Source organism: Polypterus senegalus, chromosome 12 (genome assembly GCF_016835505.1).
Source record: "Polypterus senegalus isolate Bchr_013 chromosome 12, ASM1683550v1, whole genome shotgun sequence".
Taxonomy (NCBI): Eukaryota; Metazoa; Chordata; class Cladistia; order Polypteriformes; family Polypteridae; genus Polypterus; species Polypterus senegalus.
The window spans coordinates 158,749,717-158,765,843 of NC_053165.1; the positions used below are offsets into that span (position 1 = coordinate 158,749,717).

The following is a 16,127-nucleotide window of genomic DNA, read 5'->3' on the forward strand; positions in this document are numbered from 1 at the left end:
GAAGGGCCAATGCAGTACAACAGCAAACCATATCAAAACGTCCATGAAAATTATTCTCACGCCACTCGTGTCACGTAATCCACAGGCAAAGTCGCCCAGTCGCTTACTCACAAAAACGATGTTCTCCTTAAATACTTACCCCCACGTGCTTTATGGTGACAGTCAAGAAAATTCGTGTATATCTTTTGATTTCATGCAGAAAGGAGGTAAGAAAGTTTACAATTTGACAAATTTGACAGACCAATGCCAAAATGAACAATATCAAAACATCCGCAAAAAAAAAACCTCACGTTACTTGTGTCGCGTAATCCACATGCAAAGTCGCCCAGTCGCTTACTCAAAAAAAACGATATTCCTTAAATGTTGCTTGCTCCATGTTACGGTTGAGGAAAAATATGTACATTTTATGTTTTCTTGCAGAAAGGAAGTAAGAAATTTTACGATTTGACAAATGTAACGGACCAATGCAAAAATGAACAATATCAAAATATCTGCGAAAAAAAATCTCACGTTATTCGTGTTGCGTAATCCACATGCAAAGTCGCCCAGTCGCTTACTCACAAAAATGATATTTTCTTTAAATGTTATTACCCCACATGCTTTATAGTGACAGTCAAGAAAAAACGTGTATACTGTATCTTGTGATTTCATGCAGAAAGGAAGTAAGAAATTTTACGATTTGACAAATGTAACGGACCAATGCAAAAATGAACAATATCAAAACATCTGCAAAAAAAAACCTCACGTTACTTGTGTCGCGTAATCCACATGCAAAGTCGCCCAGTCGCTTACTCAAAAAAACAATATTTTCCTTAAATGTTAGGTGCTCCATGTGATGATGAAGAAAAAATTATGCACATCTCACATTTTCATGCAGAAAGGAGGTAAGAAATTTTACAATTTGACAAATGTAACGTGCGAGTACTAAAACAAACAATATCAAAACGTCCGCAAAAAAACTCACGTTACTCGTGTCACGTAATCCACATGCAAAGTCGCCCAGTCGCTTACTCACAAAAACGATTTTTTCCTCCAATGTTGCTTACCCCATTTGATGATTGAGAAAAACTATATACATCTCACGTTTTCATGCAGAAAGAAGATAAGACATTTTTTGATTTGACAAATTTGACAGACCAATGCAACAGCTAACGATATCCAAATATCTGCGAAAAAAAAAAATCTCCAGTTACTCGTGTCGCATAATCCACATGCAAAGTCGCCCAGTCGCTTACTCACAAAAACGATTTTTTCCTTAAATGTTACTTACCCCATGTGCTTTATAGTGACGGTCGAGAAAAAACATGTATATCTTGTGATTTCATGAAGAAAGGATATAAGAAAGTTTACGATTTGACAAATTTGACAGACTAATGCCAAAACAGACAATATCAAAACATCGGCGAAAAAAAATAAAATCGCATGTTACTCGTGTCGCGCAATCAACGGGCAAAATCGTTCAGTCGCATATTCACAAAAACAATGTTTTCCTTAAGTACTGCTTACCCCGTGTGATCGAGAAAGAAAATGTACACCTCACTTTTTCATGAAGAAAGGAGGTAAGAAATTTTATGATTTTACAAATCGATATCCAAACATCCGCGAAAAAAAAATCTCATGTTACTTGTGTCGCGTAATCCACAGGCAAAGTCGCCCATTCGCTTACTCACAAAAATGATGTTCTCCTTAAATACTTACCCCACCATGCTTTATGGTGACGGTCGAGAAAATACGTGTATATCTTGTGATTTCATGCAGAAAGGAGGTAAGAAAGTTTACGATTTGACAAATTTGACAGACCAATGCCAAAAACAAACAATATCAAAACATCGGCGAAAAAAAAAAACAAATTGCATGTTACTCGTGTCGTGTAATCAACAGGCAAAGTCGCCCAGTCGCTTACTCAAAAAAACAATATTTTCCTCAAATGTTGCTTACTCCATGTTACGGTCTAGAAAAAATATGTACATTTTACATTTTCATGCAGAAAGGAGGTAAGAAATTTAACGATTTGACAAATGTAACGGGCCAGTACAAAAACGAACAATATCAAAATATCTGCGGAAAAAAATCTCACGTTATTTGTGTCACGTAATCCACATGCAAAATTGCCCAGGCGCTTACTCACAAAAACGATATTTTCCTTAAATGTTACTTACCCCATGTGCTTTATAGTGACGGTCGAGAAAAAAATGTATATCTTGTGATTTCATGCAGAAAGGATTTGAGAAAGTTTACAATTTGACAAATTTGACAGACCAATGCTACTACAAACAAAAGCAAAACATCCGCAAAAGAAAAATAAAATCGCATGTTACTCGTGTCGCGTAATCAACAGGCAAAGTTGTCCAGTCGCTTTTTCACAAAAACGATATTTTCCTTAAATACTGCTTACCCCATATGATCGAGGAAAAAAAATGTACACCTCACTTTTTCATGAAGAAAGGGGGTAAGAAATTTCATGATTTTACAAATCGATATCCAAACATCCGTGAAAAAAAAAATCTCATGTTACTCGTGTTGCATAATCCATAGGCATAGTCGCCCAGTCGCGCACTCTCACCGTCCAAAACATGCCTTTTCACTGAAATTTTTAGAAATACACTGCTGTCGTGTACGAGGACGTGAAGACCCGCCTCCCTTCCTTTATTCATTGGTCAGGACTCCTTCTTATTCGTTGGCTGCCTCCGAAGCTTCACTCGCTGCATGCGCACGTGCGTTCCTTCCTCATTCATGAACGCGCTTTCTGGAAGCGGTTACTTTAAAAATATTTCAATATACACGTCTTGGATGTTGTGAGCAAGCAACAGGGTGACTCTGCCTGTCGATCATTTGACATAAGTAACACATGATTTTTTTTTTTTTAATGGATGTTAAATCCGTTAAAATGTCTTACCTCCTTTATGCATGATAACAGCCAGCCTGTATTTGAACCTGTGACTGTGTTGGGTGTAACTGTGTCTGGGGTTTGTTCAGATTACTTGGTTTGAAAGTACTGCGTGTGAGAAAGACCCAGGAGTCTAAGTGCACCAGGTCAGCTCAGGTCAGGTCTGCACTGGCACAGCGCATCGCCGCACCCACCACACAAACAAACACCTGAGGGTCCTGGCTGGCAACATGAAGACACGCGGTCCAGTCCCACCCTCCAGAAATGACCCTCTATCTGCCGCAGCCAGGTGTTATATGGGTGTTCCCGTTGGCCTGGTCCTCAACAAGGAGGGTCCGGATCATCCTCGGGTAATTGCGCCACATAGCTGTAGTGCCGTAACTGACGCTCCCTCACAATGCAGGTCATGTGCCTCATTCGGGATTCCATGAGCAACACAAAGTCACACCAGCGGGACACAAGGACCCTCTAAAGAGACACCGCACTGAAGGAGTCCAGTCTTCATCTCAAGTCACTGGATAGCAGCCATGTCTCGCAAACAGGAAGCACCAGGACTCTAAAGACTTGGCAGAGATAATTGGGGTGCCACACACCCCTTTCCGGCGACCTCATGAAAGCACGAGATTCAAAACGTTTCTTGTCCGTTACTATAAAGCACGTGAGGTGAGGCACATTAAAGCAGAATATCGTGTTTGGGTGGAGTACTCCATTAACTCCAGCAGGCCCTAGTGACAGATTTGTTTCTCTCGTGTCAACCCTCGTAACATTTTGGATACGATTCCATTTTGCCTTCTTGCTCTGGTTACTCATTCTTGCTTTGGCTCCTGGCATTTTGAGCCTCACAATTCCTTTTTGACTTCAGTTCACTGCTTGTTGATTATTTCCTGGGCCTCCTCCCTCACAACAATATTTGGGCGTTTTTGTGTCTTTGACACACAGTAAGACGTCTGTCGCGTGTACTGATACATTTTTTGTTCCAACAGATGGCGTTACAACCAACACTATAATCTAATAAAGGAAATTTTAAATGGAAGAAATTGATATGGAATTAAAAACAAAAAAAGTCTGTAAGAGGAAGTGCTAAACCCCGAGCTCCAGCTGAAAGTAGTGGATGGTCTGACCGTGGGGGTCTCAAACTCAAGTCCTGAATTTGTTGTTAATTTACGTGATTATTTCTGTTCTCATTTTAAAATTTTCCTTTTTTCAGTTACAAGCTTAGTCCCCACTAAATTTGAAAACGTGGATCACGTCTCAGCCAAGGTTCCTCCCCTGGCTGGGGTTCAAATTCACGTTTCACGTCTCTCTTGTTCTTTTATTTATGGTGATGGCGTGCGTCATGTGTTCTGGGGTTGGTCCCTCCCCCAGGAGGCGGGGCTACCTGCCAATCACCAACTGGGAACTGCTCTCGAGCCTATAAATCCAGAGGGTCTCCCACAGTTCCTGGCAGAGGGTGTTTGTCGAGTGTTTTTGCCATTTTGATTCATTGGTGGTGCTTTATTTCAGCCCCCACCCTAATGGGGGGTTTCCAAGTCCTTGTTTCATGTCCTTTATATTCATTTATCACTAAGTTTCATTATTTGCAGTGTTCCCTATTTTCGGTTTTGCTATATTACCATTGCTTCGGTTATGTGCCTTGTGTTTTGTGGGTGGTCCTCCAAGAAGCGGGGCCACCTGCCAATCGCCTTTATTCCTAAAAATCTGGAGGGTCTCCTACGGTCCGTGCAAATTTATTTCGAGTGCGGTTTACAGTGGCGAGTCCTTGTGCTTGCTGTAAATTCTGAATGCTTTGTAAGTTTTCCTGATTTTAATTTTTCGACCTTCTGCTCTGTGTTTTGGGTTTTGGAGTCGGTACTGGGATTTGTTTGATTTGGATTGCCGTTGTGTCTCAGGCAATTCCATTTTGGCTTTTGTGCTCCATGGAGATTCACTGCGATTAGAATATTGTTTTTGTGAAGAATAAACCTCTAATTGTATAAAGAATCAGTGCTTGCTCTTTGTACTAGCCGGGGGTTTGGTGGCGATTTCCCCCTCTAGTGGGTTTTGTTTTAAAAATTGTCCTTCTGCATTACCATTTTTAGATTATTTCTAAATCATGAAGACTAAAAAAGCTGAAAATATGTAAATCTTACCCATTATGTCGGCACAGTTCAGTAGCCAAGCATAGGCGTGCCATTTATTTTATGATGCAACCAAAAAAGATTAAAATGCTGAACGAAAGACGAAAAAAACCAAAACAGACTTCTCTGGGTCGGCAGATGATGAAGTACAACTGCCTTTAAAAGTTACAAAGTGAGTGTAAGGTTACCAACACTAGGAGTCTGGCCAAAATAAGGACAGTGAAACATTTCGGAGTGGGACACCTGGTGGACGCCAACAGTGAAGATGAAATCACAGAGGGCAGATATCAGAGCAGACTGAGGCTGGCACCTGATCACATGGCCATCACAAGTCAGCATTCACAAAAAGCCCCAATGTTATACAAGACCCTCGTTTGACACAGCCCTCGAAACAATTTGTTTACCGCGGTTGAAAATGATAGATAGATAGATAGATAGATAGATAGATAGATAGATAGATAGATAGATAGATAGATAGATAGATAGATAGATACTTTATTAATCCCAAGGGGAAATTCACAAATGCTATTTCAGCGTGGAAAGAAAATCAAGGCAAATACGAAACAAGATGCATGTTTATATATTTCCACGTTTGTGCGCTCATGGTGTCCGTTTGTGGGTTGTCTCAATTATCTGCCATTTGCTATTGGATTCTAAAACAGCAGTGCTAAGGTTTACAATGCACCATCTGTTGGAAAGAAAAATACAATGCAGTTCATGATGACAACCATTACAAAATACATTCTAACAGACGGCGCATTTCAGATGTCAACTCTGAATATACCCAGCATTGGGTAAGTGCCAGACAGGCAGAAATTGGCTCATTGTGTATACAGCAGTTATTGGCTGTCTGAAGGAACAGGAAAACTGCAACAACAAGCAGGTGAACCTTAGAAAGTGGGCAACGAGTGCGAATGATGCCTTAAGATTTAAAAGACTGAGAGTACAAGAAGTGCCCCACTAAAGAGTGCCCATGCTCATTACAAAGGGACTAGCGGACTTTCTGGGTAGAAGATAGTGTGTGATATGCGTGAAGGGTATTCAACACTCTGTACATTTGAAAAGGAACTGAGAATGAAAAACTCTCGATGTGAACCCATCAACTCCAATCTTACCTTCCAGACGAGAGCAGGGCTGTCTGTCAGATCAATGAACACATCAAGGGGTCCGACTGGTGCTGCAGGGACGACAAACGAAGAGAGGAGAAAACACCGCGATGAGCACAATGGGATACAGCAGATGAGCGGCTCCCAAAAGGGTCGACAGTAACACAAATCGAACATTCAATCAGCTCAGGGATGGACTTCAAAGCAGACAGACAGACAGAAAGCCAGCCAGACAGGCAGACATATTCCTCTAACAACAATGGCAGGCAGGCAGACAGAAGGACAGGCAGACAGACCCCCACCACCTTCCCAGACAAAGGCAGAAAACCAGCCAGACAGGCAGACATATTCCTCTCTGTGGCTAACAATGGCAGGCAGACAGACCCCCATCGGGCAGACAAAGGCAGACACCCAGGCAGATGCCCCCCACCAAGGGGATACACTGGCTCTTACACTCCTCCATGCTGCGCACAGATGAGGCTTCACTCCAGTCACTCCACACGTTTCCATTGCAGGTGCATCGGACTTGGAACCAGTAAAGCGTGTAAGGCTGGGGGTCTTCGAGATTGTACTCGATCCCCACATCCTCCCCATCAACCTGAAATTGATCAGAAACGTTACTAAAAAAAAAAAAAGAAAAAAAGACAAACAAGTCGTCTGGCGGAATGTCACCGTACCTCGGTCCAGCTGTCACCATCGGCTCGGTAGCGCAGCCGGCAGTTTCTCTCCTGCACTTCGTTACAAGGGAAATACCAAAGAACTGATATCAGGGAATGCTCGGCGTCCATCTCTGTAATGTTTGGAGGCGGTAACTTGTCTGTAATACGAAATGCAGAAAGACGCCTGTAAGAGTCACATGCTGTGAACAGTAGGGGGTGCAACCGAGCCCCCAAACCACAGACACATAAGACCCAACACAACTCCGGGTTCAATTAACTGGATTTTTTAATCTCCTTCTCTACTCCAGCAGGTTTCGCCCGCTGCCTCCCAACTCTGACTCTGACTGAGGTCATGCGGTGGGATCCTTTAAGGGTGGACCCTGGAGTATTTCAGGTGGCATGTTGTGGCTTGTTGGAAGCACTTCTGGGTCATGCAGAAACCACGAAGGTCCTCCCCCTGGCAGCGCCCTCTATCGTCACCCAAGGACCCCTGCAGGGCTGCACTTCTGGACTGCAGTTCCCGTACAGTCTTGCGTGTTCCCAAATTGGGACTTCTTGCGAAGAACACTGACACCTATTTATATGGAGGATGAACTGCTCCGGGCTTCCAACATTCACCAGTCCATCCTTCCTTCCAGCATCCCACCCAGGAGGGGAATTAATTATAAGGCGTCCCGCCTGGGTAGTGTCCGTATCCTGGACATCCTTCCATTATGGCTTCCCGGCTGTACAAGAAATCCTCCTCCATCATGGCCAGGATGCCCGTCCGTCCTCCTGGGCACTTACAGCCCCCTACTTAGGCCTTGTTCACACGGGCGTTAAGTTTTTGGATAAACGAACTTGCTCTGAACGTCCTAGACGTTTATGTTGCATTTTGTGGTGGCGATCGATTGACTTCTACACCGGCGTTCGTTTGTCTCTGTCTAACGCCAGCCTGCAGCCCAAATTGTAGTTTGTGTGTTAACCTGTGGAGGCAGTGTCGGGAACTGGATATGAAAGCCCTTGTCATTTTATTTGAGGTGCCTCCTCTAAATATGGACCATTTTGCTATGTTAGATATTAATCTTCTTGTTTTAAAAATACTCGTAATACGGCGACGTAGGGAGAGAAAAAATCGCCGCCGCTACCGGGTTCATCCTCTGACTGCACAACATCGGGTTAAAGGAAGTTTTTTTGTGCTTTATGAAGAAATGCGATATATGGGATATATCCGGTCCTCCGAAGCGTAAAATAAACGCGCAGAAAACGAACTAGAAGCGGTTTCCTTGCGTTCGTTGGGTTTTGAACGCCAAGAAAAAGCTGCATGCAACGTTTTTTTGATGCCGTATAAACGCGCTGCCGGACAAACGCACGTCACCAAAGCCCGTGTGAACACTCTCATTGACTCCTACGTGTAGAAAACACTCGGCGCTTGATCCGTGCTCACCGGACGCTACGAACGCAAAAACGCTCGATTTTAACGCTCGTGTGAACAAGGCTTAAGAGAACCTAAATCCAGATTATGTTTAAAGTAGTGATTAATACACCGTAAATACCTGCCTTACTTAAAAAAGAAATAAATAAATAAAATCGTGGTAATACATTGCATTATTCCCGCCATTCCAAATAAAAAGAAAAAGAAACAACAGGATTGTCTTTTTTCCATAAAGTTGCTGCCTGCTGCTGTTATGTAAATTCTTATTTAACTTCCTGGTGAAGTTTGCGCGTGGACGGCAACACAAAGCGTGTGTGCGGTTGGCGACCTAAACGCATTTATTGCACTTGTGGTGACCCACTTGATGATATTATTCTCGTCAGTAGGTGGCAGCATTTGGTCAGTGTCACATACGTAACCATTTCACGATTTCACAACGGATGATCTGCCTTATGAAGTCCCCGTTCGCCTTCACTCCAAGTACAACACACTAATGATGGCACCGCCTCCGACTCCTCCTTCCCCGTAACTGTTGATGCCTCCCCTTGCCCCGCCTTTTGACTCTGATTGGTCATTTGATTACATTCAGTTTTTGGCACGATTAGCGCCAACATGGTGACATTGCAATGATGGAGAAGTGGTGTCAGGGCTAGAAGTGGAATCCGTCCTTGGAAGCCGTAGTGACGTTTATGTGTACTCAGAGGACGAGAGGAAGTCACAAAAATAGGTAAACACAACAACAACCCTAGCCGAACACCAATAGGATGCGCGTAAAAGTGTTCAGGAAGCCAAATGTTCACTGTCCAGTGCAAGTGTGACACAGAAAGAGGGTAAAGTCACCGAGGTCACCGTCAGAGACTTTCACATGCAGGAAATGACAAAATGGGGTCTGCACACCAACTAAGATTGGCCCTCCTGCTGTGAAGTCATCTCTTACATGTGCTACTCTATGAAGTCAGTTCCAGAAAACAGGAAATCATGATTACACCACGGGACCACAGCTGAGGGGATGAGCCGTAGCATCTCACAGGAGACACAAGGGTGGGACATCACCGACACCGACTTAAAGCATTAGATAAAGGCACAGTGACTGCTGGCTCAGACATGGAGGTCCACCAGGACCAGGGTGGATGAAAGCAGGCTGCACTAAACCCAATGGTGGATCTACTGTGAAATTAATGAATCTTAAAATTTAGGGCTCCTAATCCCTGAAGTGACTTTAATTTTCATGCCCTCCTAACTCGAGAACTATAAAGGCATTTTGATTCACGCCAGCGTGTGACCTGAACGTGCGATATGATCCAGTACAGCCATTTTAATCAAAATCTGAGATGTTGTGGTCACGTTTGTGGTGATCTGTCATGGAACAACTCCATTGTGGTTACCCAGATCTCAAAGCTGCTTGCAAAGCCCCCCCACTGCCCCCATTACAGTTCACGCTTTCGTCTTCAGACTCCTTAATTACAGTGACTGCTCTGCTTCAAGAATCCAAGAATTTGTCAGTCTGGCACCATTCCTGCCATTTTCCTCAGTTTACTACTTGTTATTTGGCCTTAGGCAGCCTGCAATTCCACTGTCTGCCAGTAGATGCTGCTGTGTAAATCCCTACCACGCTCAAGTTATGCAAGTGCCTCATCGCCCCCCAAGAACGTGGAGATGCCACTGACTGCAGCACAACCCAAGGCTCCTTTGTGGATTTCACTTTCCTGCCTCTTTGTGCCACGGCCCACCTGCCAAGTTGTTTTGCCCGCCTAAGGTAAAGCCATCCCTGATGGAGGATTGCAGGAATCGTGGGGTAGAGGGGTCCTTTCATGGGATTAGCACTATTTCAGCTGTAGAATGGCCAAATGGGGGAGGCAGCTTGATGGCCGAGTTCTCCAGGACTCTAAACAAATCCAAATCATATTATGGGATATCATCTACTGTTAAATTCTGTATTGAGGATTTGTTCTGTTCTGTGCATTGTATTGTATTGACCCCCTTCTTTTTGACAGGCACTGCACGCCCAACCCACCTAGAAAGGGGTCTCTCTTTGAATTGCCTTTCCCAAGGTTTCTTCCATTTTTTCCCTACAAGGGTGTTTTTTTTGGGAGTTGTTCCCGTTCCTTCTTAGAGAGTCAAGGCTAGGGGGCTGTCATTAGGCAGGGACTGTTAAAGCTCATCGTGGCACTTCTTGTGTGATTTTGGGCTATACAAAAATAAATTGTATTGTATAACAGGACATCCATCTATGGTGCTAAGCGACTTCGCTATGAGACCACCGACATGGCCTGTGAAGGACACACTTTCCATAAACATGAATTCAGCAGGCGGGCAGGAAGAAAATCATAAAAACCAGCATCAAACAGAACAAAGGTGAATGGGTCGCTATTAGGTACCGATTCTTGAAGTGTCGAAGCTGAATATTTCTGAACTGTACTCTTCTGCAGCATCTGAGGTGCTGAGCCAGACTTGCACATTGTGGTAAATAATGTAATGGAATCGCTGGACCGTGACGCTGGTATTCCGTGCAGTTATATTCAGGGACCACTCGTATCTGGAAAAGAAGACAGAAACACACAAAGACAGGAGTTCAGTTTCACTACTGTGGCCAAATGCTGCCTTCCAGGGACCTTGGAAGTCAGATGTTGGAGCTGGGAATTGCGTCACACCCAGGAAAAGATCCGGAAAAATCAATACGGACACGTCCAGGAAAACCGTTAGTCGTGTTTGATCCTTTGGAATAAATAGCTGCTGGTAGCGACGCATTCCACAGTATTGTGTGTATCCCAAACACCGTAGCAACATGTCCACGGATGGACGTCGGACAGCTCGGTGTGTGCGGACTGATTTAATGGGACACGAACGGACAGAAGCGCTAAGAAACTCCATCACGTGACAGCGTTCACAATCCATTTTGGATTGGCGTCATGATCTGAAGTCACATAAACTCACACTTGACAGACCAACCCAGAGTTTCTTGGCGGTGGGGTCGGCTTCCAGTTTAAAATTCCAACTGGGAATTCAAAAAAATGGGACTTCAAACGGAGTGCAGCATAAGAGCAGCATGCCACTGTCGTTCCGTCACAGGGTTTGTGACACTTTTAGTAGCGACACACCACTAAGGTTCACTACTGCCACCTCGTTTTTACTTTTGGTGGGTTGGTGACGCTACCCTGGCCCCCCTAGTGTGTGTGTGTTTGTGTGTGTCAGTGTGTGTGTGTGTTCACTCTGTGCTGGGATTGCTCCTGCCTTGTGCCCTGTGCTTGCTACACCAAAGCCCTGCTCAGGATAAAGTAGGCTTAGAAGATGGAAGGATGTTTATTACTGTAGCCTAAAGGCAGCCCACCGTATTAAAGTGCCGCACAAGTTATTTTAACGCACCTTTGTACTGCCACAGAGGAGCATTACTGAAGTCTTAAGGCAGCCATTGTAAATGTTCGAAAACAAATGGGATGGAGTGTGAAGGCTTACCCAGCTGAGGGGCCATAATGGATGGACTACATAAGTGGGCTGGCTGAAGGTTCCTGTCCCAGTTGAGGCAAATATATAATGGACGGACAGGGGTTGGCTGGTTATCAGGGACAGTTTATCTCCCCCGGGGAGAAGGGTGACACTGCCACTCTGGTATGGTCCCAGTTTGAACTCCCACAGGGTTGTATGGAACCCTGAGTTTGGAAGGGCATCCCATTCGGGATCCCTAGGTACTGCCAGAGGGCGCTGCAGGGAGAAGGTCTTCCTACTTTGGGAGAAAAAATGCTGCATGACCCAGAAGTGCTTTCATCAGGCTATGTTGTGACATCGGAAGTAGTCCCGGGACCACCATTTATGGGACCGATCTCGTCTTATTTGGCCTTGAAAGGCAGAGGATGAAAGTGGAAGGAGAGGAAAGAAACTTTAATCAATTGTGGTGACAACTCTTCAACCGAGTCAAACGCTTTATGAAAATCAACAGAGGCTGCAAAGGAACTCGGCTGAAATTCACGTTTGCACTTCATGAGAACCCCCAGTGCCAGGGAGCAGGTTTGATGGTAGACTAGCACACCGTTCACAATCAACTGCCAGAGAGTGTTCAGAGGCCATTAAGAAGGCAAACAGAGTGTCAGGTTATATAGCGCCTTGATGTGTGGAGTACAAGTCACAGGAGGTTCTGCTCAGGCTTTATAACACACTGGTGAGGCCTCATCTGGAGTCCTGGGTGCAGGTTTGGTCTCCAAAAAGGACGTAATAGCACAAGAGAAAGTCCTGAGAAGAGCGACGAGGCCGATTCAGGGCTACAGGGGGATGAAACTGAATGCCAGCAAATATAAAGTACGGCACGTAGGAAGTCAAAATGTAAGCTTATGAAAATTGAAAGTACGCCTTATGAGAAGGACTTAGGAGTCATAGAGGACTCGACATGATCAGCAGCTAGACAGTGTGCAGATGCTTCTTTAGAGATATATAGAAATGATTTAGACAGGAATAGAACTAACAAGCTGGTGAAGTTTGCAGATGATACCAAGATAGGTGGATTGGCAGATAGTTTGGAATCCGTTATATCATCACAGAGGGACTTAGACACCAGACAGGCCAGGGCAGATTAGTGGCAGATGAAATTTAATGTCAGTAAATGTAAAGTATGAAATGTAGGAAGTGAAAATGTGAGGTTAGAACACAATGAGAGGTCTGAAAATCGAGAGTCCATCTTATCAGAAGGATTTAGAAGTTGTAGTGGACTCTAAGCTATCGACTTCCCAACAGTGTTCAGAAGCCATTAAGAAGGCTAACAGAATGTCAGGTTATATAGCGCCTTGATGTGTGGAGTACAAGTCACAGGAGGTTCTGCTCAGGCTTTATAACACACTGGTTAGGCCTCATCTGGAGTCCTGTGTGCAGTTTTGGTCTCCAGTCAACAAAAAGGACATAACAGGACAAGAGAAGGTCCGGAGAAGAGCGACTAGGCTGATTCAGGGCTACAGGGGATGAAATTGAATGTCAGTAAATGTAAAGTATGACACGTAGGAAGTCAAAATGTGAGGGTCTGAAAACACAATGGGGGTCTGGTGAGTTGTGAGGAAAGATCAGAAGAGCTGAACCTTCTCAGTTTAAGCAAAAGGAGATGAAGAGGAGACCTGATGTGTGGACTACAAGTCCAATGTGTGCTTTATAACACACTGGTGAGGCCTCATCTGGAGTCCTGGGTGCAGTTTTGGTGTCCAGCCTACAAAAAGGACATAACAGCACAAGAGAAGGTCCAGAGAAGAGCGACAAGGCCGATTCAGGGCTACAGGGGATGAAACTGACTGTCAGTAAATGTAAAGTACAACACGTAGGAAGGAAAAATGTGAGGTCTGAATACAAAATGGAGGGTCTGACGAATTGTGAGGAAAGATCAGAAGAGCTGAACCTTCTCAGTTTAAGCAAAAGGAGATGAAGAGGAGACCTGATGTGTGGACTACAAGTCCTATTAACGCTTTATAACACACTGGTGAGGCCTCATCTGGAGTCCTGGGTGCAGTTTTGGTCTCCAGGCTACAAAAAGGACATAACAGCACAAGAGAAAGTCCAGTGAAGAGCAACTCGGCTGAGTCCAGGAGTGTAGGGGATGAGTTATGAGGAAAGAATAAAAGAGCTGAGCCTTTAAAGCAGGGGGTTCTTAACCTGAGGTCTGTGGGGTCCCTTAGGGTGTCCATGGATGGGTTTCAGGGGGGTCTGCGAGGGTCAGATAAATATTAACATTTATATTCTCCACACCACCCGGTACTGTTGATTTAGAGTAGATGCAGTAATAGTAGTAGATGATCTGTTTTAATTTGCACTACAATAAGAGGATTGTAGTTCATAATTATGTGTTTTTTTAAGATTGTTTAAAGATTAATAATACTTTGTGTTGTCATATATGTACTGTATGAGACAATCAGTCTCGATAAATAAAGTACATTATATTAATTGCATGCAAAGTTGTGTTTATGTGAATATTTCTGGGGCAGGAGGTCCATAGCTTCCATCACATTCTTAAAGGGGTCCGTGACTCAAAAAAAGGTTAAAAATCACTGATTTAAAGTGATGAAGAGGAGACCTGACTGAAGCGTTTAAAATGATGAAGGGAATCGAGACGGTGACTTTAAAACGAGTTCATCAAGAACACGGGGACATGGCTGGAAACTTGTGATGGGGAAATTTCACACAAACGTTAGGAAGTTCTTCTTCACAGACACGCGGAGTAAGTGACCAAGCAGTGTGGTGGACAGGAGGACTTTAGGGACCTTCAGAACTCAACTTGATGTCATTTTGGAGAAATCAAGTGGGCAGGACTGGCAACCTTGGGTGGGCGGAATGGCCTCGTCTCATCTTTCTAATCTCCTAAATGACTTTAAGCACAAGGGGGCCACAGAAAATGTATAAAGAGTGACGGGCGCCTTATGTGGACTTGTGGCAGTCCTGTCATTCTCCCACACAGGTCCCAGTTCTCAGAGCGCAGACATTACCACCCGCTCCCCACCCACGGCTCCTCGCTCAACTTACCTGCTGTTAAGGTGAAATGTAAAGTTGGTATCGTCTGGCGTGCCAGGGCTGTACTCCCAAGAGCACTGAAGCTCCTTCGTGAAGAAACACCGAAGATTTGACACCGAATCTGCAATCAAGACGAGAGGCAGAGGCTGACGACATGAAAAGCTAATGAACAGATGGACAAGACGGGCTTCTTCCCGCTCTGTAAGACTACAGGATTAATAAAGTGGCCACTCACAGCGCCGGGTGACAGTAACGTCACAATGGGGCCGAGAAGTCAGTCCATGGCAGATCATCACACAGCCCAAGACTTGAAGCAGTGAAGGCCTAGTGAAGGAGATGCTGCTCTTCTCTCGAGTGAAGTCCGTGGTGACGCTGGAGGAACCAGCATGGAGTTGCAGAGACGCTTCAGTGCAGCCGGGGGGCAGCGGAGTGGACATGGCACAGGTGCGGTTTATGGTCCTGCCCATCTGGAAGGAGAGCTGCCAAAGACACTGGATGGATACAGAAGACGCTGAGGGTGAGAAGGTGAGAAGGTCGTCTGTATTGGCACAGGGGGACGCCACTGCTAATCACCAGAGACCACCAAGAACTACAGTACATACTGCCCACGAGCGTTAGTGCGCCAGTTTCTAGCATTCAGTGAACAACCCGCTCTATAACTCTGTGTGAACTTTCACGTGTGTGATACAGCAGGTCCACAGCTCCTGTCAAAGTCCAGCTTTAAAATAAATAATCACCGCGCTCGCAGCTTTGTGAGGGGGCGTGGCGGTTATGTGGCTGAAGGTTGTCAGGGCGATTAGCGATTTGGGTGTTTCTCACCAAAGTGCACTTGTGAGGGACCGTCCGCATTCATGATTAGTTCCTGGGGCTGCTTATCTTGATAAACAGAAGTGCCAGTCAGCTAGAAGGGGAGTAAAAAAGAACGGACGGGAGGTTGAGTGAGAGAGAGAGAGAGAGAGAGAGAGAGAGAGAGAGAGAGAGAGAGAGAGAGAGAGAGAGAGAGAGAGAGAGAGAGAGAGAGAGAGAGAGAGCGAGTGAGTGAGAGAGAGAGAGAGAGAGAGAGAGAGAGAGAGAGAGAGAGAGAGAGAGAGTGAGTGAGTAGTGAGAGAGAGAGAGAGAGAGAGAGAGAGAGTGAGAGAGAAAGAGAGAGAGAGAGAGAGAGAGGTGAGTGGTGAGTGAGAGAGAGAGAGAGAGAGAGAGAGCGAGTGAGTGAGTCAGTGAGTGATTGAAGAGAGAGAGAGAGAGCGAGTGAGTGAGTGAGTGAGAGAGAGAGAGAGAGAGAGCGAGTGAGTGAGTCAGTGAGTGATTGAGAGAGAGAGAGAGAGAGAGTGAGTGAGTGAGTGAGAGAGAGAGAGAGAGAGAGAGAGTGAGTGAGAGAGGAGTGAGAGAGAGAGAGATAGAGAGAGAGAGAGAGTGAGTGAGTGAGTCAGTGAGTGATTGAGAGAGAGAGAGAGAGAGAGTGAGTGAGAG

At 44.9% G+C, this 16,127-nt stretch overlaps 1 protein-coding gene across 2 annotated transcripts in view; it reads right to left on the bottom strand.

Annotated features, from left to right (window-relative positions):
- il12rb2l (interleukin 12 receptor, beta 2a, like) overlaps nt 1-16,127 on the bottom strand; it is a 60,066-nt gene that overhangs the window by 24,630 nt on the left and 19,309 nt on the right. The window contains exons 5-10 of one of the 2 annotated variants that reach the window (XM_039770478.1): nt 14,893-15,168; nt 14,670-14,778; nt 10,562-10,719; nt 6,788-6,927; nt 6,564-6,708; nt 6,120-6,181 (exon numbers count right to left, since the gene is read on the bottom strand). In XM_039770478.1, coding sequence (XP_039626412.1) covers nt 6,120-6,181; nt 6,564-6,708; nt 6,788-6,927; nt 10,562-10,719; nt 14,670-14,778; nt 14,893-15,168 — 890 coding nt within the window. The remainder of the gene's footprint in view (nt 1-6,119; nt 6,182-6,563; nt 6,709-6,787; nt 6,928-10,561; nt 10,720-14,669; nt 14,779-14,892; nt 15,169-16,127) is intronic. The other variant, XM_039770479.1, reaches the window with a different exon arrangement.